The sequence below is a fragment of the Psammomys obesus genome, unplaced genomic scaffold, assembly GCF_907164565.1.
Source record: "Psammomys obesus unplaced genomic scaffold, mPsaObe1.curated_primary_1811, whole genome shotgun sequence".
Lineage (NCBI taxonomy): Eukaryota > Metazoa > Chordata > Mammalia > Rodentia > Muridae > Psammomys > Psammomys obesus.
The window spans coordinates 2,200,458-2,219,111 of NW_026591497.1; the positions used below are offsets into that span (position 1 = coordinate 2,200,458).

General features: G+C 48.6%; 2 protein-coding genes across 2 annotated transcripts in view; one reads left to right on the forward strand and one right to left on the reverse strand.

The window, feature by feature from the left end:
• Cldn5 (claudin 5) lies at positions 1 to 1,429 on the forward strand. The gene has a single exon (XM_055610273.1). It carries the CDS (start codon positions 174 to 176, stop codon positions 828 to 830), a length of 657 nt encoding a protein of 218 aa, XP_055466248.1. The 5' UTR covers positions 1 to 173; the 3' UTR covers positions 831 to 1,429.
• Positions 1,430 to 2,645: 1,216 nt separating this feature from the next.
• Positions 2,646 to 18,654, reverse strand: part of Cdc45 (cell division cycle 45) — a 24,208-nt gene continuing 8,199 nt past the window's right edge. Inside the window, exons 7-19 of the mRNA XM_055610272.1 lie at positions 18,136 to 18,184; positions 14,905 to 14,966; positions 13,537 to 13,587; positions 11,996 to 12,115; positions 11,090 to 11,221; positions 10,811 to 10,909; positions 9,538 to 9,699; positions 7,549 to 7,687; positions 7,388 to 7,471; positions 5,670 to 5,788; positions 5,410 to 5,486; positions 4,059 to 4,129; positions 2,646 to 2,764 (exon numbers count right to left, since the gene is read on the reverse strand). Of these exons, the coding sequence (XP_055466247.1) occupies positions 4,065 to 4,129; positions 5,410 to 5,486; positions 5,670 to 5,788; positions 7,388 to 7,471; positions 7,549 to 7,687; positions 9,538 to 9,699; positions 10,811 to 10,909; positions 11,090 to 11,221; positions 11,996 to 12,115; positions 13,537 to 13,587; positions 14,905 to 14,966; positions 18,136 to 18,184 (1,159 nt within the window). The 3' untranslated portion in view covers positions 2,646 to 2,764; positions 4,059 to 4,064. The remainder of the gene's footprint in view (positions 2,765 to 4,058; positions 4,130 to 5,409; positions 5,487 to 5,669; positions 5,789 to 7,387; positions 7,472 to 7,548; positions 7,688 to 9,537; positions 9,700 to 10,810; positions 10,910 to 11,089; positions 11,222 to 11,995; positions 12,116 to 13,536; positions 13,588 to 14,904; positions 14,967 to 18,135; positions 18,185 to 18,654) is intronic.

The window sequence follows — 18,654 nt, forward strand, 5'->3', positions numbered from 1 at the left end:
AAGCTACTTCGCAGAAACCAGTTGGTGTTGCTGAACCTCTCTTCTGGTCCACGGCAGGGGCAGGAGGCTCGGGAGCAGAGGCACCAGAACCAGCTCCAAGCACACAACCCAAGCAGCGCGGAGCGCACCCGGAGGCCCCAAGGGCCGTCGGGTGAGCATTTGGTCTTTTAGCTATGGGGTCCGCAGCGTTGGAAATTCTAGGTCTGGTGCTGTGCCTGGTAGGCTGGGTGGGCTTGATCCTGGCGTGTGGGCTGCCCATGTGGCAGGTGACTGCCTTCCTGGACCACAACATCGTGACGGCTCAGACGACTTGGAAGGGGCTGTGGATGTCTTGCGTGGTGCAGAGCACCGGGCACATGCAGTGCAAGGTGTATGAATCCGTGCTGGCGCTGAGCGCCGAGGTGCAGGCAGCTCGGGCGCTCACCGTGGGCGCTGTTCTGCTGGCGCTGGTGGCACTCTTTGTTACCCTGACCGGCGCGCAGTGCACCACCTGCGTGGCCCCGGGCCCGGTCAAGGCACGCGTGGCACTCACGGGCGGAGCGCTTTACGCGCTGTGCGGGCTGCTGGCGCTCGTGCCGCTCTGCTGGTTCGCCAACATCGTGGTCCGCGAGTTCTACGATCCGTCGGTGCCGGTGTCTCAGAAGTACGAACTGGGCGCGGCGCTGTACATCGGCTGGGCCGCCTCGGCCCTGCTCATGTGCGGCGGCGGCCTCGTGTGCTGCGGTGCCTGGATCTGCTCCGGCCGCCCGGAGTTCAGCTTCCCAGTCAAGTACTCGGCGCCGCGGCGGCCCACGGCCAACGGCGACTACGACAAGAAGAACTACGTCTAAGGGCGGGAGGCACGGCGGGGCCCTTCCCGCAGCCAAGCCCGCGTTCGGAAGGACCGATGCGGGAAGCGGCAGGTGGATGACCACCACCGCTAGGTTGCGCAGCGCAGACTCCGAGGCAAGTTAGGCTGGGTTCGGATCAGGCTTGTCCGCGCCCACAGAGGGTCCTCTGTCACCACCCAGGCCCTGCTCAGAACAGACTATACGGGCACTTGTGAGGATGTGCCGTTGGCCATGGCAAGGGTGGAACTCTCGGATTTCATCGGTGAAGTAGGCACCAAACTGCAGCTGACAGTTCCTACTGAGACCCTGGGGAGTATTGAACGCTGCCCTAATGTCAGTGGCTCCTGCTGACCCGAAAGAACTGGAGAAATCCAGGGCCTGCAGCCTGGGGCTGCTAGTGGGGCGCGTTATAAAGGGCGTTTTCCTTGTTAGTGGAGAGGAGGCCGCCGAACCGACCGACGCTGGACCTGGTCTCACTCCAGCACTCCCCCAAGAGGGCCCTGTAGGTACCAGAGTCTTAGAGAGGCTGCCCTCCTCCTCGAAGCTTGGGGATGAGGGGTGGGGTGGGCAAGAATTTGCTTAGTAAATGGTTTGAAAACTCTTAACTGTGTCTTGTTCTCTGTCCAGCCATTCCGTGTCCAGCACCCCATCCATCCAATCTAAGCCCTCCTCTAAGGCTCCCCATAGGGACTTCTCCAGTCCTCAACTGGGAGATGCAGTTATACTTGCTAGAAGCCAAGAACGTGGACAAACAAACAAACAAACAAACAGGGCAAGTGCTGGAGTCAGGCAGGCTGGGATATGGGAGAGGAAGCAGATCCCAGGATAGGATGGAGCTGGAACCTCCCGTCATCCAAACGGGAACTCGGGTGTCGAAGTGCTGATGGTGGGTGGCTAGGTTGATGGTTTCTCCCAGCAAGATCCCGAAAGCTTTTTCTTCCAGTGCTTGCTCAGCTCCAAGCAGCACCAGGTGGCCGCTGACAAGCGTACACAGCCAGAGCAGGCACCGCCCTCATGTGTGGGAGCCAGGGTGAGTGAAGCTGAGTGTGTCCGCAGCGGCTATGGGAGGGGAGGCACTGGTCCAGAGCACCTGCCTGACCCCAGCTTTGTCCTAGCTCTTCTGGGTAGTGTGCCTCTACACCGTCTAGGGTTTGGGTCCACCCTGCTGGTAATGTCCCTGTTCATTCGTGTTGACAACTACAGACAATCCTGGGTGTGACTATCATGGGGAAAGAGAGGGGCCAGGGCCTGGGAAAAGATTCCAGGACGACAAGGCAAGTAAAAGCCAATAGCCACAGAAAGAGGTTTTTGTTTTTCCCTATTCAGGCAATTTTACCTTTTGCTGGAAGGCCAGAAACAGAAATGAGCAGTGGGTGGGGGATGGGGCTGCAATGAGGCACATGAGGCCCAGCCAGCAGAAAGGCTTGGCACCTGCCTGCAATCTTGGCCTCCAGAGCTCTGTCCACAAATGGTTGGGCCATATCCAATACCAAGTCTTTCAAGCCTGGCTGGGTTCCTCACGGTGGGGAAGAGGAAGAGGGTTAAACCTAAGGATGTGAGCTTCGAGACTCAGGACAGATTCTGGAATGGGGGACAGAAGACACTCGTACTGGAGGGCCAGTCTCTGCCCACTGTCATCAGGAGGCTGGGAGAAGAGGTGGGGAGACCTGTCCTAGGTGTTGAGCAGAGGTCTTGGTGTTTCCCATCTGGCGAGGAGGATGCCAGGACACAGGAACAAGGTCTCCCTGGATCCTAAGAAGGCTCAGAATACTTCCAAGTGGCAACATAAGATCATGGCACAAAGGGCGTGGAACCTTAAACATTTTATTTTATTAAAAACCACATGGTCTCACACTCCAAATGTATCTTGCAATTGAATAGAAGCCAGGTGATATAAATAAGGAAAAGGAGGTCACTTCTGGAGAAATCAAATTCTGAAAGAAAACAAAAAAGGTTCCCACAATTCATCCTTTCTTGCCAATGTATCAAAAGACTGAAGCAGGCCCCCCCATGGTACACTGGGCTGCTGCTTCTGAGCAGCTTTAACAGGAGGGTAAGGTGAGTGCAGAGTGGAAAGCCACCCCAGATCTACTGAGGTATCCACTGTTCTCCTACAGTCCTGACAGGCTGAATGTCTATTCCCATCAAAGCAGCCAGGCCCCTTTCGCCTGGTAGACCTTGCCTGGCCACTTATCCTGACAGGGCAACTTGATGGCACATGTACAACAGTCCCTTCCCTTGCCTGTTTCCTCTGTTTCCCCATGATGTAGCAGCAGAGGAAGCAGATCCCTTCCCCTTTCCTTCCCAGCTCCACACCGCTTCTGTGGCCAGACACAGCAGCATTACTGACAGTGCAGGAGAAAGGTCTGCCTCTCGTCAGCCCTGGCACGTGCTACTCCCCACAAGCCAAGTGCACATGTGCAACCTGTGGGCAAGGGGTGGCTCAGAAAGGTTGGCTCCTTTCTGGAGTTAGACCAATTACTTAACTGGCCCAAGGCCACTGCTGACTACCTATAAGTCTGACCAAAGATTTTCTGGTCCAGTCTAGACACCTTCCTTAATGGGTAGGGCAGCCCCAGCCTGAGGAATCCATCATATCAGAGGCTTGGAAAGGCTGCCTGGCCAAACAGAGGCTGAGATGCTCACACAGGCATAGGAGAAAACTACGTCCATCTCCCCATGTGGCCCCTCAAAAAGAAGGATCCCTTGGGAGAATAGTGATGGCATCCTTAGAGAGGTTTTCTGGGCCACACTGGCCTGTCAGTGGCAAGCAGTAGGCCTCTCAGGATAGCTGCACACCTCTGAAAGCCCACGCACAGCCAACCTTTTGTGATCTGTAACTGTGTAGTGGCCAACAGCTTGCTTTCTTACTATAAAGACTGAGTGCAGGAAAGCCCAGAGTGCCACCTCTATGGGCTCCAGCCTGGGGCTTGTGGCTCTCTGAGCCTCTGGGGCTAGCACTGAATAATCTTCATGTCACACATGATGCTCAGCCCATGGTGTAAACATCAGAGAGAAATTTGAGGTCATTCTGAGGGGTCAAAGGTGCTTAATGAAATTAAGCTTTCTCAAAAGTGCTCCTTATGGCCTTGCTGGCATTCTTAGGACAGGCATTCCTGGGAAAAGTCAAGACCCTGCTCTGATCTGAAACACAAGCAAAAGCCTCTGTTGAGGGAGACAAAGCAGGAGTGGGCTCCAGGCCCAGGGACCCAGCCCACCCTTGCTTACCCTCACTCAGGACAGCAGTGACACAAGAGCATCCAGGAACTTGCTCCGGTCCTCGGCTTTCAGCTCAATTACTGAAGTAATGAAAGGAAAACATCTTGTGAGCAGGGAGGAGTGAGAAACAAGGCAGCATACATGACCTCTCCCTCCTCCTTTCTCCTCCTCCCTCAGGACGACAACTCTCCATTGCATTCCACACTACAGGGGCCTGCCAGGCCTGGAACATTCTGCAGTGTTTGATTTCATCTCTTTCCCACTGTACTCCGGCTGCAAATCTGTTGGCTATACTGTGGAGAGGCCTGAGCCTTGGACTGCAAGGACTCCCAGGCATGGCACTGAGAGGAACTAGCCTGTGTAAGCCCCCCAGGCTATAGTCCTCTGCAGCCTATTGAACCAGTAGCAGGAAGGTATTGGTAAGTCAAGTCTGTTTCACTGTGAAATGTGTCAACAAGGTGCTGGAGAGATGGCCCAGCAGTTAAAAGCACTTGTTGCTCTTGTATGGATTCAAGCTTGATTCCCAGCACTTAAATGGTGGCTCACAACCACCTGTAATCCAAGTTCTAGGGGATCTTAAATGCACACACATGCATGCACACAAAACATTCACATACATTAAAGTAAAATAAAACTAAAAAAAATGTCAACAAGATGAGGTCAGGTGTAGTGGTGTAACCCAACACTTGGCAGACAGACGCAGGTGGATCTCTGTGAGTTCTAGACAGCTTTGTCTACACAGTGAGATCCCATCTCAAAAATAAAAAAAAGTTAGGCAGATCTACACAGTGAGTTCCAGGACAGCCAGAGCTGTCTCACAAAACAAAACAAAACAAACAAACCCAAAACCCAAGAACCAAGAAAACAAAACCAGCCAACTAAACCAGAAAAAAAAGTTGATGAGGGCAAACACAAACCATGTTTTGTGCTACTCTATGTGGTGACATAGTCATTGGACTGGGCCTTTCCATTCTGACTCCCCCAACACAGTAAGTGTATGAGCATCAGACTGGCTCCCAGAGTGGAGTGCTGAAGCCTCAGGGAGGGCGGGCCCTGAACATTGCCAGCCTTGGGTTGCCATAGGATGGAGATTAGGCTGACCAATCTTGGCCTCTAGAGTCACCACAGCCTGCCCTTCAGGGCTGGAGATGGTTTTTAGGTCAGGGCAGTAAAGCTGCATCCAGGCTTGTAGCTTCCAGGCAAGAGTTCTACAGATGCTGAAACATCTTCCCTAGGGCTGTTTTGAAAGGACAAGAGGGATGCTGGATGGGTAACTTCATCACCAGCTTGCTCCAATACAGGGCCAATGTTGGCCTAGAAGGTATGAAGGGTGAAGTTTGCCCATGGGGCAGACACTCACCTGAAAGGTCAAAGTGGTTGTGTAGAGTCCGAGAGCTGGTGCTTTCTGCTGCCTTCTCAAATGCCCTGCCAAAAAAGCTATAGGCACAGGACAGACATGTTGGGAGTCAGACCACAGACAACAGACCCTTCCCAACCCTGCCCATGATAGACACCCAAGGCCAAATGCCACTCAGGCTCTGGAAGAGTTGGTGGGCCAATGTGCTGACACATCCCAGGGCCTTCAGCCTTGCTGTCCCAGTGAAAGTAGAAGCTGCTCACTTCTTTCTATCTGAGCTGTCAGTCTCTGGGGGGATGCCCACCACAGTCACTGTGCCCTGCTCCATGCTCAGGGGGGCAGCCATCACCAGGGGCAGCAGCTTGCAGCGTCGATTCTTTGTCTATGGAGACAGGAGCACTCTCGGTCACAGCACAGTCATCTCAGCACTGTAGGGTGGAGCACACTGCTCAGCACCTAGGAACTCTGACAGCATCAGGCCACCCATAAAGCCTCCAGGGATACAGTCACCAGGGGATGAGCTAGGATTCCAGCTTGACATTTTGGCTCTCAGCCTCCCGACCCTCTTAGCATCCTAGCTAGGCTTTGCAGGCTTCAGCCCTTGCTTTCCTGTGTTCACCTCCTCCAGGTCTCTGGGAGCACCTCCCCCACTCCTGCCTTGGTCTACTCTCACTCTCAGTGTATGCCTGTTTGGAAGTCATTCATGCACTCCCCTCAGGGGGCCTTCCTTTACGGTTAGGACAGAGGTACTGAGGCTTCCCTCGGTGACAAATCTACAGCTTTCACGCTACCATCAAGGTGACCCTCTAAGTGCCCTGGTTTACAGAGGGCTGAGTGTGGCCCAGGATGTAAGTGGTCAAGCTGGTGGGTGTTTAGTCAATGTCTGATGATTGAACCCTGTGATGTGGCTGTCTTCTGCAGATGAGGGAACAGAGGTGCAGAGGTCATAAATCCTTTCTCACAACTGATGTGCAAGGCTGAGATCCGAAAGAAGACAATAGGATTGCAAAGCTCTTCTTTGCTCTAGTTCATCTCTTGACATTTTAGTCAATCCTAGCAGGTGGAAGGGGATTGGTTCCAGAACCCCAGTGGATACCCAAATCCAGCTATGTCATATTTCTCATGAAAACACTGTGCCATTTGTATCATCTATGCATCCTCTCTCCTACACTGTAATTATCTGTAAAGCACTTTACACTGCCCAATACAATACCTCCACATCACTTCACCTGCATGAAGCTAGTGCACAATAAACACAAGTTTTGTTTTAGTGCTCCCCAGCACTGATACACTGACAGGGCCTCACACATTTTAGGCAAGGTTCCACTATTGAGCTATATCCCTAATCTTCCTGAGCTAGTTGTGATCAAAGACTGGCTGAGTCTGAGGAGGCAGAGCCCATGGAGACAGTACTTAATTACCTTCAGAGCATCAACATCACTGTGTTACTGGTTGACTCACAGCCTGAATAAATCCCAACTTCCTGATTCTCCTCATAAACCTCATCCTGAAGCAGAGGAAGACTGACAGAATCAGTGCATACCTACCTAGGAGTCCTCTGGGTTAGGGCCTGTCTAGATACCAACTCGGACTGTGTGCTAAGAAAGGTAGTAGGCTACAAATATACAAAGACATTATCCAAACTTTTGTTGGGAAGCATGTCCATATGACTAACTCCATTTTTTTCTCAATTTGCCACAGATATACCCAAGCCCCAGCCCCATGGCTTTCTGGGGATCCCTCCCTACTTATTTGAGTGACATAAATAGTGAGTGATAATATCAGAGCTTGTAGAAAACTGGAAGATTCCTAAAGGTTAGGGGAGTTAAAATATGGCCCCAAATAAAGAGTATACCCAGTCCCACAGCTGGTGAACAGCATGGGTAAGTTAACCCTAGGCCGTCATCTAACACCTTGCTTGTATATATACCTTGCCCCCTGTACCCACGACACCTCATCCCAACTCCATCCAACTCCTCACCGAATACACAAAGGACTTGAGCAGATGTCTGCTGAGCAGACTCAGGGATGCCGGCTTGGAAAACAGTGTGACGTCTGGAGTGCCCTGGAAGGGGAAGAGAGATGGTCGGAGGAGGTCATGAGGAGGTGTGGCCTGGCACTGCATGTTGTAGGGAAGCTAACCTCCATGAGCGAGCAGTAGAGAAAAGGGCCCTGGGAGGTGACGAGGTTGGTGCAGAGGCAGCTGGCGATGGTTTGCTGGGTGGCTTGGAGATGCTTCTTGGCGAGCTCCAGACCAAGGTACAGCTTGTCCAGGTTACTCCTGAAACAGGGCAGACACCGGGCTTATGTGATGCTTATTGAATACTATTGCTAAAATGCCACGGTCATAAATAGATTGCTTGATTCCTGGTTCAAGAACTGGTTTGGACGGCTGGAAAGATGGCTCAGAGGTTAAGAACACTGGCTGTTCTTCCAAAGGTCCTGAGTTCAATTTCCAGCAACCACATGGTGGCTCATACCCATCTATACTGAGATCTGGTGCCCTCTTCTGGCATGTAGGCAATATGCAGTCAGTATAGTATATAAATAATAAATCTAAAATTAAAAAAACCAAACAACTGGTTTGGGTATAAGAATTTATCTTCTCTTTCTCTTGAGGTCCTCTTCACATGAAAGGAAGGAATAAATGTGCAACACAGTGATGGAGTAAGAGCATCAAAAGACAGAAGACTAATGGGTATAGTGTACATACTTGTAATCCTAGCACTCAGGAAAATGAGTTTAAGGCCAGCCTGGGCTACAAAACAATATAGGAATCTAGAGCTCCCATAAGGAGGACTCCAGAGGGTATCTGGAGGGTGCTGACAGGGTAGGCTTAGGCAAGGATAAACTTTTCTTCCTGTCTCCCAAAAGAATATGCCTCTCTGAATGTTTTAGCTGAGCCCTCTAGAAAAGTAGGGCTGGCCTTCAAGCAAAGCCTCAATGCCCAGCAAGCTATGCCCAGACATCCAGGGCTCAGGCAAGATTCCATAGCTTCCTTCCTAAATACAAAACATATCAGATTATTTGAGAAACACATAAGGAAAAAAAAAAAAAAAAAAAAAAAAAAAAAAAAAAAAAAAAAAAAAAGGCCCTGAGCTGGGCAGTGGCACACACCTTTAATCCTAGCAGATTAGAGGAGGCAGAGGCTGGTAGACCTCTTAAGTTTGAGGCCAGCCTGGTCTACAGAGTGAGTTCCAGCCAAAACTACACAGAGAAACCCTATCTTGAAAAATGAAAACACAACAACAACAAAGATCAGATGGTTAGAAAACAAATGACTCCATTATGTTCATAACATTCCTACAATAAGAACAGGATAATATGAAAAAAGGTCAAAAAGTGGAAAGTGTTGACAGAAATGAACACTTTTTTTTTTTTTTTTTTTTTTAAAGAAATGAACACTTTGGAAAGAAATAAAACACTTAAATTCTAGAGGACAAAATCAAGAAAAGCTACCTCATAATGAAACAAATCCATGGAAAATACAAACCAAAAATACAGAATAGGACATCTTTCTAGGAAGACAGAAAATTGGGTGACAGCAAGGAGTGCAGGATGCCCACTCCATACTATCCCTTTCTCAGAGAGAACTGTGCTCTAGGAATACAGAGGTGACAGCACAAGGGGCAGCAGAAGGGATGTAGTTTGAGCATAGGAGACCTCAAAGCCTGCCCGCAGTGACACACTTCCTCCAACAAGGCCATACACTCCAATAAGGCTGCACCTCTTAATAGTGCCACTCCCAATGGGCCAAGCATTCATACACATGAGTCTATGGGGTCCATTCCCATTCTCACCACCAGAATACCTAACTTATAAGTGGGAGATTTGAATAGATAGCTCTTCAAAACAAGATAAACAATGGCCAGTTAGCACATGGAAAAGGTGTTCCACATCATCACCCCCAGTGACATACAAACTGAAAACCAAGCTATCACTTGAGACTTCAAAACAGATCACAAATGTTGGTAACGACATGGACAAACTGCAGCCCTCAGTGGTAAGGGACTGCAACCCGGTAGTTCCTGTGGGATAGTTACTCTCATGCCCAGGACATCCTTGTGATTGGTCTCTCTGGGCTGTGTAAGGCTAAGGCCACAGAATGGCTGCCCGGATCATACCCATTACCTGGAGAGGCTATCAAGAGCCTGGATAAAGTGGTCTGTCCCTGAGCCATCCTTCTCAGGACTCTCCATCAAAGACATGGTGGCAAAGACCACATCACTGGCCAGGAATTTATGCTTGAATCCAAACTGAATGCTGAAAGTCTGCACACGCATGTCCTTCATCCTGTTAAGTGAGGAAGCAATGCATCTGTCACTCTCAACTTGTAAGCAAGCTCTTATGCCCAGACCAGACCAACAGATACCCTAAGTTACTCACAGGTCCCTAAGAATGCCCACTGTGACCAATGCTCAGAGCCTGAGGTAGACCCAAACACCCAGACACGCAGGCCCTGCAGCCGACTGCCCTGACTTCAGCTCCTGGCTGGCCTGGTGGTGAGGAGTACATAGCCACCAGGCAGAGTATGGGCAAGGTTCTGTCCTCATGTCAGCCTGCCAGGCAGGAGCAGCCAGGCACAGGGTCTTAGTGGTGCGGAAGACCTGGTAGGACAGTGCATGCCCGCACCATATATACTGGATATATATGGACAGACAATCCTAAGCATGAAAGGTGTGGTGGCACACACCTTGAATGCCAGCTCTCAGAAGGCAGAGAGGCGGCTCTCTGAGTTTGAGGCCAGCCTGGTCTACATACAGAGTCCTAGCATATCCAGGACCCTGGCTCAAACAAAAAGACCCTAAACATAATGAGCAACTTAAGAAAGTACGTTTTGTTTCATTTTTTAAAATTATTTTTTATGAACTTATGTGAATGTGTCTCTATGTATATGTGCTGGGAACTGAACTTGAGTCTCCTGGAAGGGGAGTATGTGCTCTTTTTTAATTAATTTATTTTTATTTTATGTGCACTGGTGTTTTACCTGCATTGCATGTCTCAGTGAGAGTGTCAGATCCCTTGGAATGGGAGTTTCAGAGTTGTGAGCCACTGTGTGGGTGTTGGGAATTGAACCCGGGTCCTCTGGAAGAGCAGGCAGTGCTCTTAACTGCTGAGTCAGCTTTCAGACACAGATTGAGTCAGTCACAGCAGTCTGTACATCCTTGAGGCTAGCTCTTATTTCCCCATCAGTGTAGGCCGATGGTTAAAGCAGAAGCCCTGTCTCAAAGAAGCAGAATTCATGCTGGGCAGCGGTGTACACCTTGAATGGCCAGCAGAGGCCAGCCTGGTCTAGAGAGCACTGTTTCAGGACAGCTAGGGCTACACAAAGAAAGTCTGTCTTAAAATACCAAAAAGGGAAAAAAGAAAAGGGGGGAAAAGTATAATCCAGAAAAGCATTTACCCAAATTTATTTGCAGATTCTTCAATCATTTCCCGTAAATTCTCCTTCAATGAGACGTCCATGGACTGAAACTTCTGTTTCACTTGCTTCAAGGGAAGCCTGCAGAGAGCAAGCTGTGTCAACGGGATCACAAAACACTGATAGCAGGGAGGACGCTCGCCATGGGGCCCTGAGCATGCTCACCATCTTCAGGGGTGCATTCAGACCATATGCTAGGGCATGGAGAAACTTTACACACAATAAGTCACAAGAGTGAGGACAGGCAAGGCACTTACTCACCCCATGTCTGCAAGGAACTCCTGGAGTCGCTTCTGCCCGTGCACGGACCAGAGCTTGAACCTGGCTGCAGTGTAGCTGGTATTGTACAGGCTTTCATGGAGAGACCAGTGCTGGTACAGTGCCAGGCAGAGGCTGGGGCCAAGGTCAAGGAGTACACATGGTGTCCACTGCCCACTACGTGCCTGGAGCTGACAGTGGTCTATGACTTTGGGTTGGTTTGGACCCACCCAGAATTCTTAATGGACAGCCATTTGTGAGACCCTCTTTTGTTGGGACCTGCCTGCATCTCTTGGTTGGGAGCTGCTTGGGGACAGTAGGCCTCAGAGCTCTCTAACTCATGCAGGGGGCATCTGAAGTTGAATCACTTTCTCCCTTTGACAGACCGAGAGGCAGGGCTGGACAGGCAGCTACTGTCTATGGTCATAGACCCATATACCATGAGCAGAGTAAGCAGCTCAGGTTGCCATCTTGGTTTTTTGTCCCTGGTCTGCCTAGCCCAGCCTAACCCTCCAGATCCTTAAAGTCCTTCTTGGACCCCTTCTTGCACTTGCCCTACATCACATGTAGCCCTGAGTACCTGGTCCACACCACAGGCTGCTCCTCTGCAGTCTTCTTGGCACCTTGCCACTGTTCTACTGGATACTTGGTGTTTCTTGTCCCCATCAGTGTCCCTCCTTTCCAACTCCTGGGGCCCAGGGACTGCTGTCCACTTTGCTTCAGCTCTCATCAGCCTCCTGCATGACTCAGACATGGTCTGTGGCCAGCAAATATACCACAGTCACACTGTTCACAGGAGATCATGGGCGGCTCTATCGCCACAGTGATGGAGCAGAAAGCACCTGCTGAGCACCATGCGAATGGCAGTGAGTACTGCCTAAACCCCAAGGCACTGAGCTGCAAAGATACTCATACTCAAAGGAGATCCGGGTGCAGTCTACAGAAAGCATATTCTCCTCCGCCTCGTTTCGGTGGTTATGCCGGGACACATGACGCTGTAGGATGCCGACATCAGTCACGTACTTCATTCTGGAAGGAGAAGCATGGCAGGCTGAAGCAGCTCCCTCCTCTACTCAGGGGCCTCTCTATTAAGCAGTGTTCCTGAATGAGGACTGAGAAAACTTGTTTAGGCATAAACCAGGCAGCCAGAGAGTGACAGAGAGAGCTGGGGAGGGTGGCCTCTGGCCAGGCTGTGTCCCATCTTTAGGTATGGAGACACTTTTTTAGGGCAGCATGGAGGAGGCTGGCCAGGTATCTAGGCCCCACAATCAGTTAGACCCTGTAGCAATAGCCCACACAGAAAGTATAGACAAAAGCACACATGTGTCCAGTAAGTGGGGTAAGTGGGCTAGACAGGCCCTACTTCAGTCCCAGGGGGCCATCAGCTGGGATGGTGACAAAGGGTCTCATCTGAGGCCAAGACCTAAGCAAGTTCCTAAAGCTACTGCCATTTCTAGATTCCATACAACCCAAGGCTTGCCCTATGTCATCCTTTTTCAAACAAAAAATTATTTAATTTTAATTATTTGTATCTGTGTGGGGGTATCTGTGGAGGTCAGAAGGTGTCAGAACCCCTGGAGCTGGAGTTATAGGAGGTTGTAAGCCTCTTAGCATGGGTGCTGTGCTGAGCGGTGAACTCAAGTCCTCCATAAGAGTAGTAGGTGCTCTTACTCCTGAACCATCTTTCTAACACCCCATGCTATCCTCAACAGAGACAGGGCTGAGGTCTAGCAAAGCTGGAGACCAGCTCAATGTGGCAACCTAGGCAACAGAACCAAAGCTTGAGTCTTTAAACTTCCTGGGTGACCTAAAGTACAAGGAATGAATGAAAAGTGGAAGGCAATGCTTAGAAACACTTGTGTGGGTCTCAAACCTCAAGCCGGGTCTGTTCATTCTCTTACATGTCCTACTTGATAACCAGGAGGCTGAATTGCCTCCTAAGGGAGGCAATGAGATACTACTTTTCCTGTTCAAAGTCTTGCCTCCTCCCCAGTTCACAAGTGTCCAAAAGAAGGGGAGGATGTCACACTCACAGAGGATTCCTCTGTGTTATGCCAACCCTCCTTAGCTCTTCTGCTCAAACTCATCCTCCCTGAAGGACCCCTAGGCCTTCACATTTTCCTTCCTTACTTCCCTACATGCATCCATGTCCCAACCTCCACGTACATGGGCTACATCTTAATACCTGCCTCTAGGGCACAGAATGAAGTCAAACCAGGCCCTTTCTCCCATAATTGGCTCCACCCAGTAGACTTCTCAGGCTGACAGAGGCCAAGTTAAGTTATAAGCAAAGACAGAGACCTGGGTCTGAGCCCAGGGGCCCAGGCAAGAAGAGCCACCCTTCTCAATGACTTTTCAATGGCACTGTCCCACATCTTCTTGCTGCAAGCTCAGGGCTGCCACATGTACACAGCACAGAGCTGACCCCAAATTGAGAGCATTGTCCTTACTGAGTGATCTTGTCATGCACCCATTGGTCTGTCAGTCCAACAATGGCCCACCTGGAAGGAAAACAGAAGATGATGGAGTCAGCTACAAGCTGCCTGGGCTTGGTAGGCTATGTGCACAGAGCCAGCTGACATGATGGACAGCCTAGGCTCAACATTCCCATAACAAAGTGTCCTGCTAGTATGGCCACCCAACTCATTGTGCCCCACCCCAGGATTTGTAAATATTATCTTGGGCTTCTTTTCTACTGTGATCTTGAAATGTTCACATTTTGAAATTGTGCCTTCCAACCTAAACAGGGGACATCTTAGGCAAGGTTTTCCCTGAGAGACTGGAAGAAACACAAGGTCAGGCTTCTAGTTCTAGGGTAAAGCTTGGACAGACATCAACTATACCTGGGTCAGACAGAAGCCACCAATGTAAACAAGTGACCTAAAGGACCCATTACAAGTCAGACAAGAAGGCATAAGGCAACCTATTCAGGAAAAAAAATTTCCTATGAAAGGCACACTGCAGATATCCAGGACCAGCTGTCCCCAGCTCCTGTCTAGGCTATCTGCTACTGGCTCTAGTAGGAAACCAATTTAGCTTGAATACCAAAGTAACTCAGTACTCAGCACTAAACCTGGCTAGGGGCAGCTGGTGGGCCAAGTAATGACAAGGAGTTTAAGAATGAGAGCTGAGCATTGGCGGAGGCCACCAGATCAGCATTCTCACACCTGGAGACCGGCAGAGTACCCTTGGGCTCAGAGGTGATCCTACAAGGTCCTAGCCTGTCCTGATTCTCTGCAGAACAATAAGACTATCACTGCGGTGCTCAGGGCTAAAGGGCCTTGGTAAAATGTTAGGTTGTAGAGAAAACAAGGACAACGAACAAGGGGCCAAGGAGGTGGAGCCAGGCCAGACTTATATGTGTCTCATTTATAAAGACCAGATTTAGTTTCTAGATCAACCAAATTGACAGTGATTGGTAGGCTCACTGATCTGTGTGTTCAAGGCCATAGTTGCACCATAAACAGAGAAGTTGCAGAAAAGGACAATTCTGCATTAGGTTGCACCAGTGTCAAGGCTGCAAGGATAGTAAGGGCTATCTCACTCAAACCTCCAACTATTGTACTTACAGGGTTTAAGGCTAAGTATTAAGGGCAGAGAGACAGAAGCTGCACTGGAGCCCACTGTCCTCAGGAAGGATGCATGAGGCCCCTAGCTTCACACTTAATCCTAGAAACACTAGGCCTATAAATTATCTTGGAGAGGGGCTTCACATAACATTCCTGGTGCAAACAACGAACTGTCTACGTGACATTGACCTTAGCTGATAGCAGGACTTCCAACATGGATGTGCAGGTATGTATGTGTGTGCTACATACCACAGCATGTCATTCAGGTCCTTGGACATCATCCATGCCAGGTCAAACATCACCATGGCTGACTGCAAGGAAGTAGAAAAGCATGAAGCCCAAAGCAACTGAGTTCACAGAAGGGGCGATAGAGTAAGGACAGCTCTAAGACAAGGAATCCAGACAAGGCCCACAGATCAGGGCACTCAGGGTACTTTCCAGCACATGAGGAAAAAGTCCCCATCAGAGTGAGGGGAAGATGAGAGTAATTCCACTGACCTGAACATTAATCTCTGCTATCTATCTAAAGTCATTTGTGTATGTGTTTATCATGCAGCAGATGAATGGAAACAAGGTGCCACCCAGTGGAAAACCCAGGCATAGCACTATGCAGGCACCTCTGTACATCTCACAGGTACTGTTGAAGGCTATAATGAGAACACAGGTTAGAAGGCCCTGTTGGCTGACTGTCCACCCTGCATTCGCACTTTTCCTGCAGGGAGGCAGCCTCAGACACATCCCTAGCGAGGCCACCTGCATATTAAAGTAGAAAGGGCTTCTGGACTCCTGTGAAGGCTTTCCAACAGGGCTGCTCAAGGACAGAAGGGGTAAGCAACCTGAGTGGACAGTCTGAGTTTGGTGAGAGACTGTGAGGGGAATGGATGTCTGACCAGCAGATAGAGCATGAGATGCTGGTTTATTTCAGGGAGAAAATTTTCATGTGATCTGGAAAAAGTCAGGTGTCATTTCTGAGACACCATCAGTTCCTTCCCTACCCACTGAGCAGAGAGCCAAAGGATGGCAAACCTTCAATTATAAACGAGACATGGGAAATCCAGTATCAAGAATCCAAGGTCTAAGGGCCAAATCTGAAGACTGAATACAGAGTTTTTACTGAAAACAAATTTGATTTGTACTGAGCATATATCAGTTTTGCACTATCATAAAGCAAACAACAAAAAAATTCCTATGTTAAGTTAACATGTTAGGAACCATATATCTTCTATAGCTACCGAAGGCCCTAAATTCTGGTCAACACTAACTGAGCCTAACAGGCTTTCTACACCAAACACTATTTCAAAAACCAGATGTGTCACTATAATTCCACAGTTTAATCTTGCCCAGAGAGTAATACAGATTTCTTTATTTATTTAGAGACAGAGTCTCATTGTGTAGCCCTGGATGGCCTGGAACTTGCTAGGCAGACCAGTCAGACTTTGAACTCTTAGAGATCTACCTCCCTCTGCCTCCCAAGTGATGGGATTAAAGGTGTGTGCCACTGTCCTAGCTAGTTATTTGTGAGCCTGACACAAACTGCAGTCATCTGAGAGGAGGGAACCTCAACTGAGAGACTGCCTCCATAAGAACAGGCTGTAGGCAACCCTGCAGAGCATTTTCTTAATTAGTGATTGATGGGGCAAGGTCCATTTGTGGTGGAGCCATCCCTGGGCTAGTGGTCCTGGGTTGTATTAGAAAGCAGGCTGAGCAAACCATTGAGGAGCAAGCCAGTAAGCAGCACTCCTCCGTGCCCTCTGCATCAGCTCTAGCCTATAAGCTCCTGCCCTGTTTTAAGTTCTTGCCCTGACTTCCCTCAGTGATGGATTGTTACCTGGAAGTGAGAGCTGAAATAAACCCTTTCCTCCCCAAGCTGCTTTGGTCATGGTGTTTCATCACAGTATTAGTAATCCTAAGCAGCTGTCATACTCAGCTTTATCAGTATTTTTAAAGATTTGTTTTATTTTATATATGTTTTGCCTGCATGTGTCTGTGTACCATGTATTCCTGGTATACAGGCCAGAGAAAGGGGGCAGATAATTTGGACCTGAATCCACAGATGGCTGTGAGCTGCTTTGTAGGTACTGGGAATAAAACCCGGGTCCTCCGTAAGAGCACTTGCTGCTCTTATCTGCTAAGCAATCTTCCTGTCTCCCTTACTCTGTATTTTTGATGATGAACAAAAACAGTAGCTGCTAGCAGCTACATGGCTTGAGGGACTGCCCTAACAACTCCCTCTGAAAGGAGTACAGGTGGCCTGGACCTATGATGGGCATACCCAGCACTGCAAAAACAAGACAAAATAAGCAGCATTCAATACATCTAACTTGTCCAACATTCTCACTTAGCTGTACAGTACTTTGTGGAGATATGTCTGGGTCCTCTGGACCTCCTGGCTGACTAGATCCCTAGTACCCTAGAGAAGCTCAAAATTGAAAACATGAAGCATAGAGAACAACTCTATCTCTCTCTCTGAGCCAGGGTTTCTCTGTGTAGCTTTGGCTGTCCGGGAACTCACTCTGTAGACCTTGCTGGCCTCAAACTCAAGAGATCCTCCATCTCTATCTTCCAGGTGCTGAGACTAAAGGTGTGTGCTATCATGCCTGGCTTTAAGAAATAAAGGTCTGCTTGAGTCTAGAATTAAAAGTAGTTATCAAGTGTTGGGGATGGCTCAATGGTAAGCACTTTCTTAGTATGTTTGAGTCCTAGGTTTGATTCCCCAGCACTACAAAAACTGGAAAAGAAAAAAATAGCAAGAATTTTTGTTGTTGTTTACAAAACTGGAAAGATTTACTTTAGACTGCAGTCTGAGTCCCCACAGTGGGGAGCACATGGCAAAGCAGAGCAGCCCATGTCAAGGTGGCCAGGAAGCAGAAAGAGTCCCATTACAATCTGAAATTAATCTTGGTAGGTGCAGTGGTACATAACAACACTCCCAGCTCTCAGGAGCGGGTGGAGGGGGAGTCTCTTGAAGGCAGGAATTCAAGGCTAGCCAGGGCTGTATAAGAAGTCCTTGTTTCAAATTTTTTGACTTCTACCCAGCAAGTATCACTTTCATTCCACCATAAAGTAAAAAAAGGAAAACAAACAAACAAAAAAACAAGGGCTGGAGAGATGTCACAGAGGTTAAGAGCACTGGTTGCTCTACTAGAGGTCCTGAGTTCAGTTCCCAGCAACCAACCACATGGTGGCTCATGACCACCTATAATTGAGATCTGATGCCCTCTTCTGACATGTAGGCATACCAGTGTATATATAATAAATAAATCTTTAAAACAACAACAACAAAAACAAACCCTAAGCCAAACCAGACTACACTGGGAAGCATCCCTTCAACTTAGTTTCCAAAGGAGTAAGGGTGGACCACACATGGAACTCTCGCATAAGCCAGGTTTTTGTGACTTTAGTAAAGCCTTTGATCTCTTTCATTCTAGAACCCTGACCCTGGAGTCAGACTTTACAGTGCATCAATCTATTGGTACTTACCGATGTCCCGTAATACTCGTACTGCTCATAGTCAAAGAGGATGTCTCTCCTGTAACAACACAAAATGGTGCCTTTGACTGGAGGCAGGGCAGAAAGGTAAAACTTTTCAAAATGGCTAAAATTTCAGTTTAAAAAATTTTTTTAAATTAAGTTATGGTACCATTTGCTTTCACTTAGCATAACATACATACATTTTAGGCAAGTCTGGTCTCAGAATCTTATTTCTGAGACATTATCTCAAAGCAATTCAAAAGAACAAGGAAGACACACTATTGTGTACACCAAGTTATTAACTATTTATTTGCAGTGTTAAAGCACTAGAAATAACCTGTAGTTTAAAAACAGCAAAAAAAGGCCCGATATTGTGGTGCATACCCACAATCCCAGTACTCAGGAGGCTGAGACAGGATGACCGAACAGTTGGAGGCCCTGTGTTACATAGTAAGCCAATGTCTCTAAATAAATGAGTAATAATAATAATAATAATAATAATAATAATAATAATAATAATAATAATAA

Bases quoted from the DNA above. Each gene is read 5' to 3' on its own strand.
- Cldn5 (XM_055610273.1), top strand. From the start codon at position 174: ATGGGGTCCGCAGCGTTGGAAATTCTAGGTCTGGTGCTGTGCCTGGTA.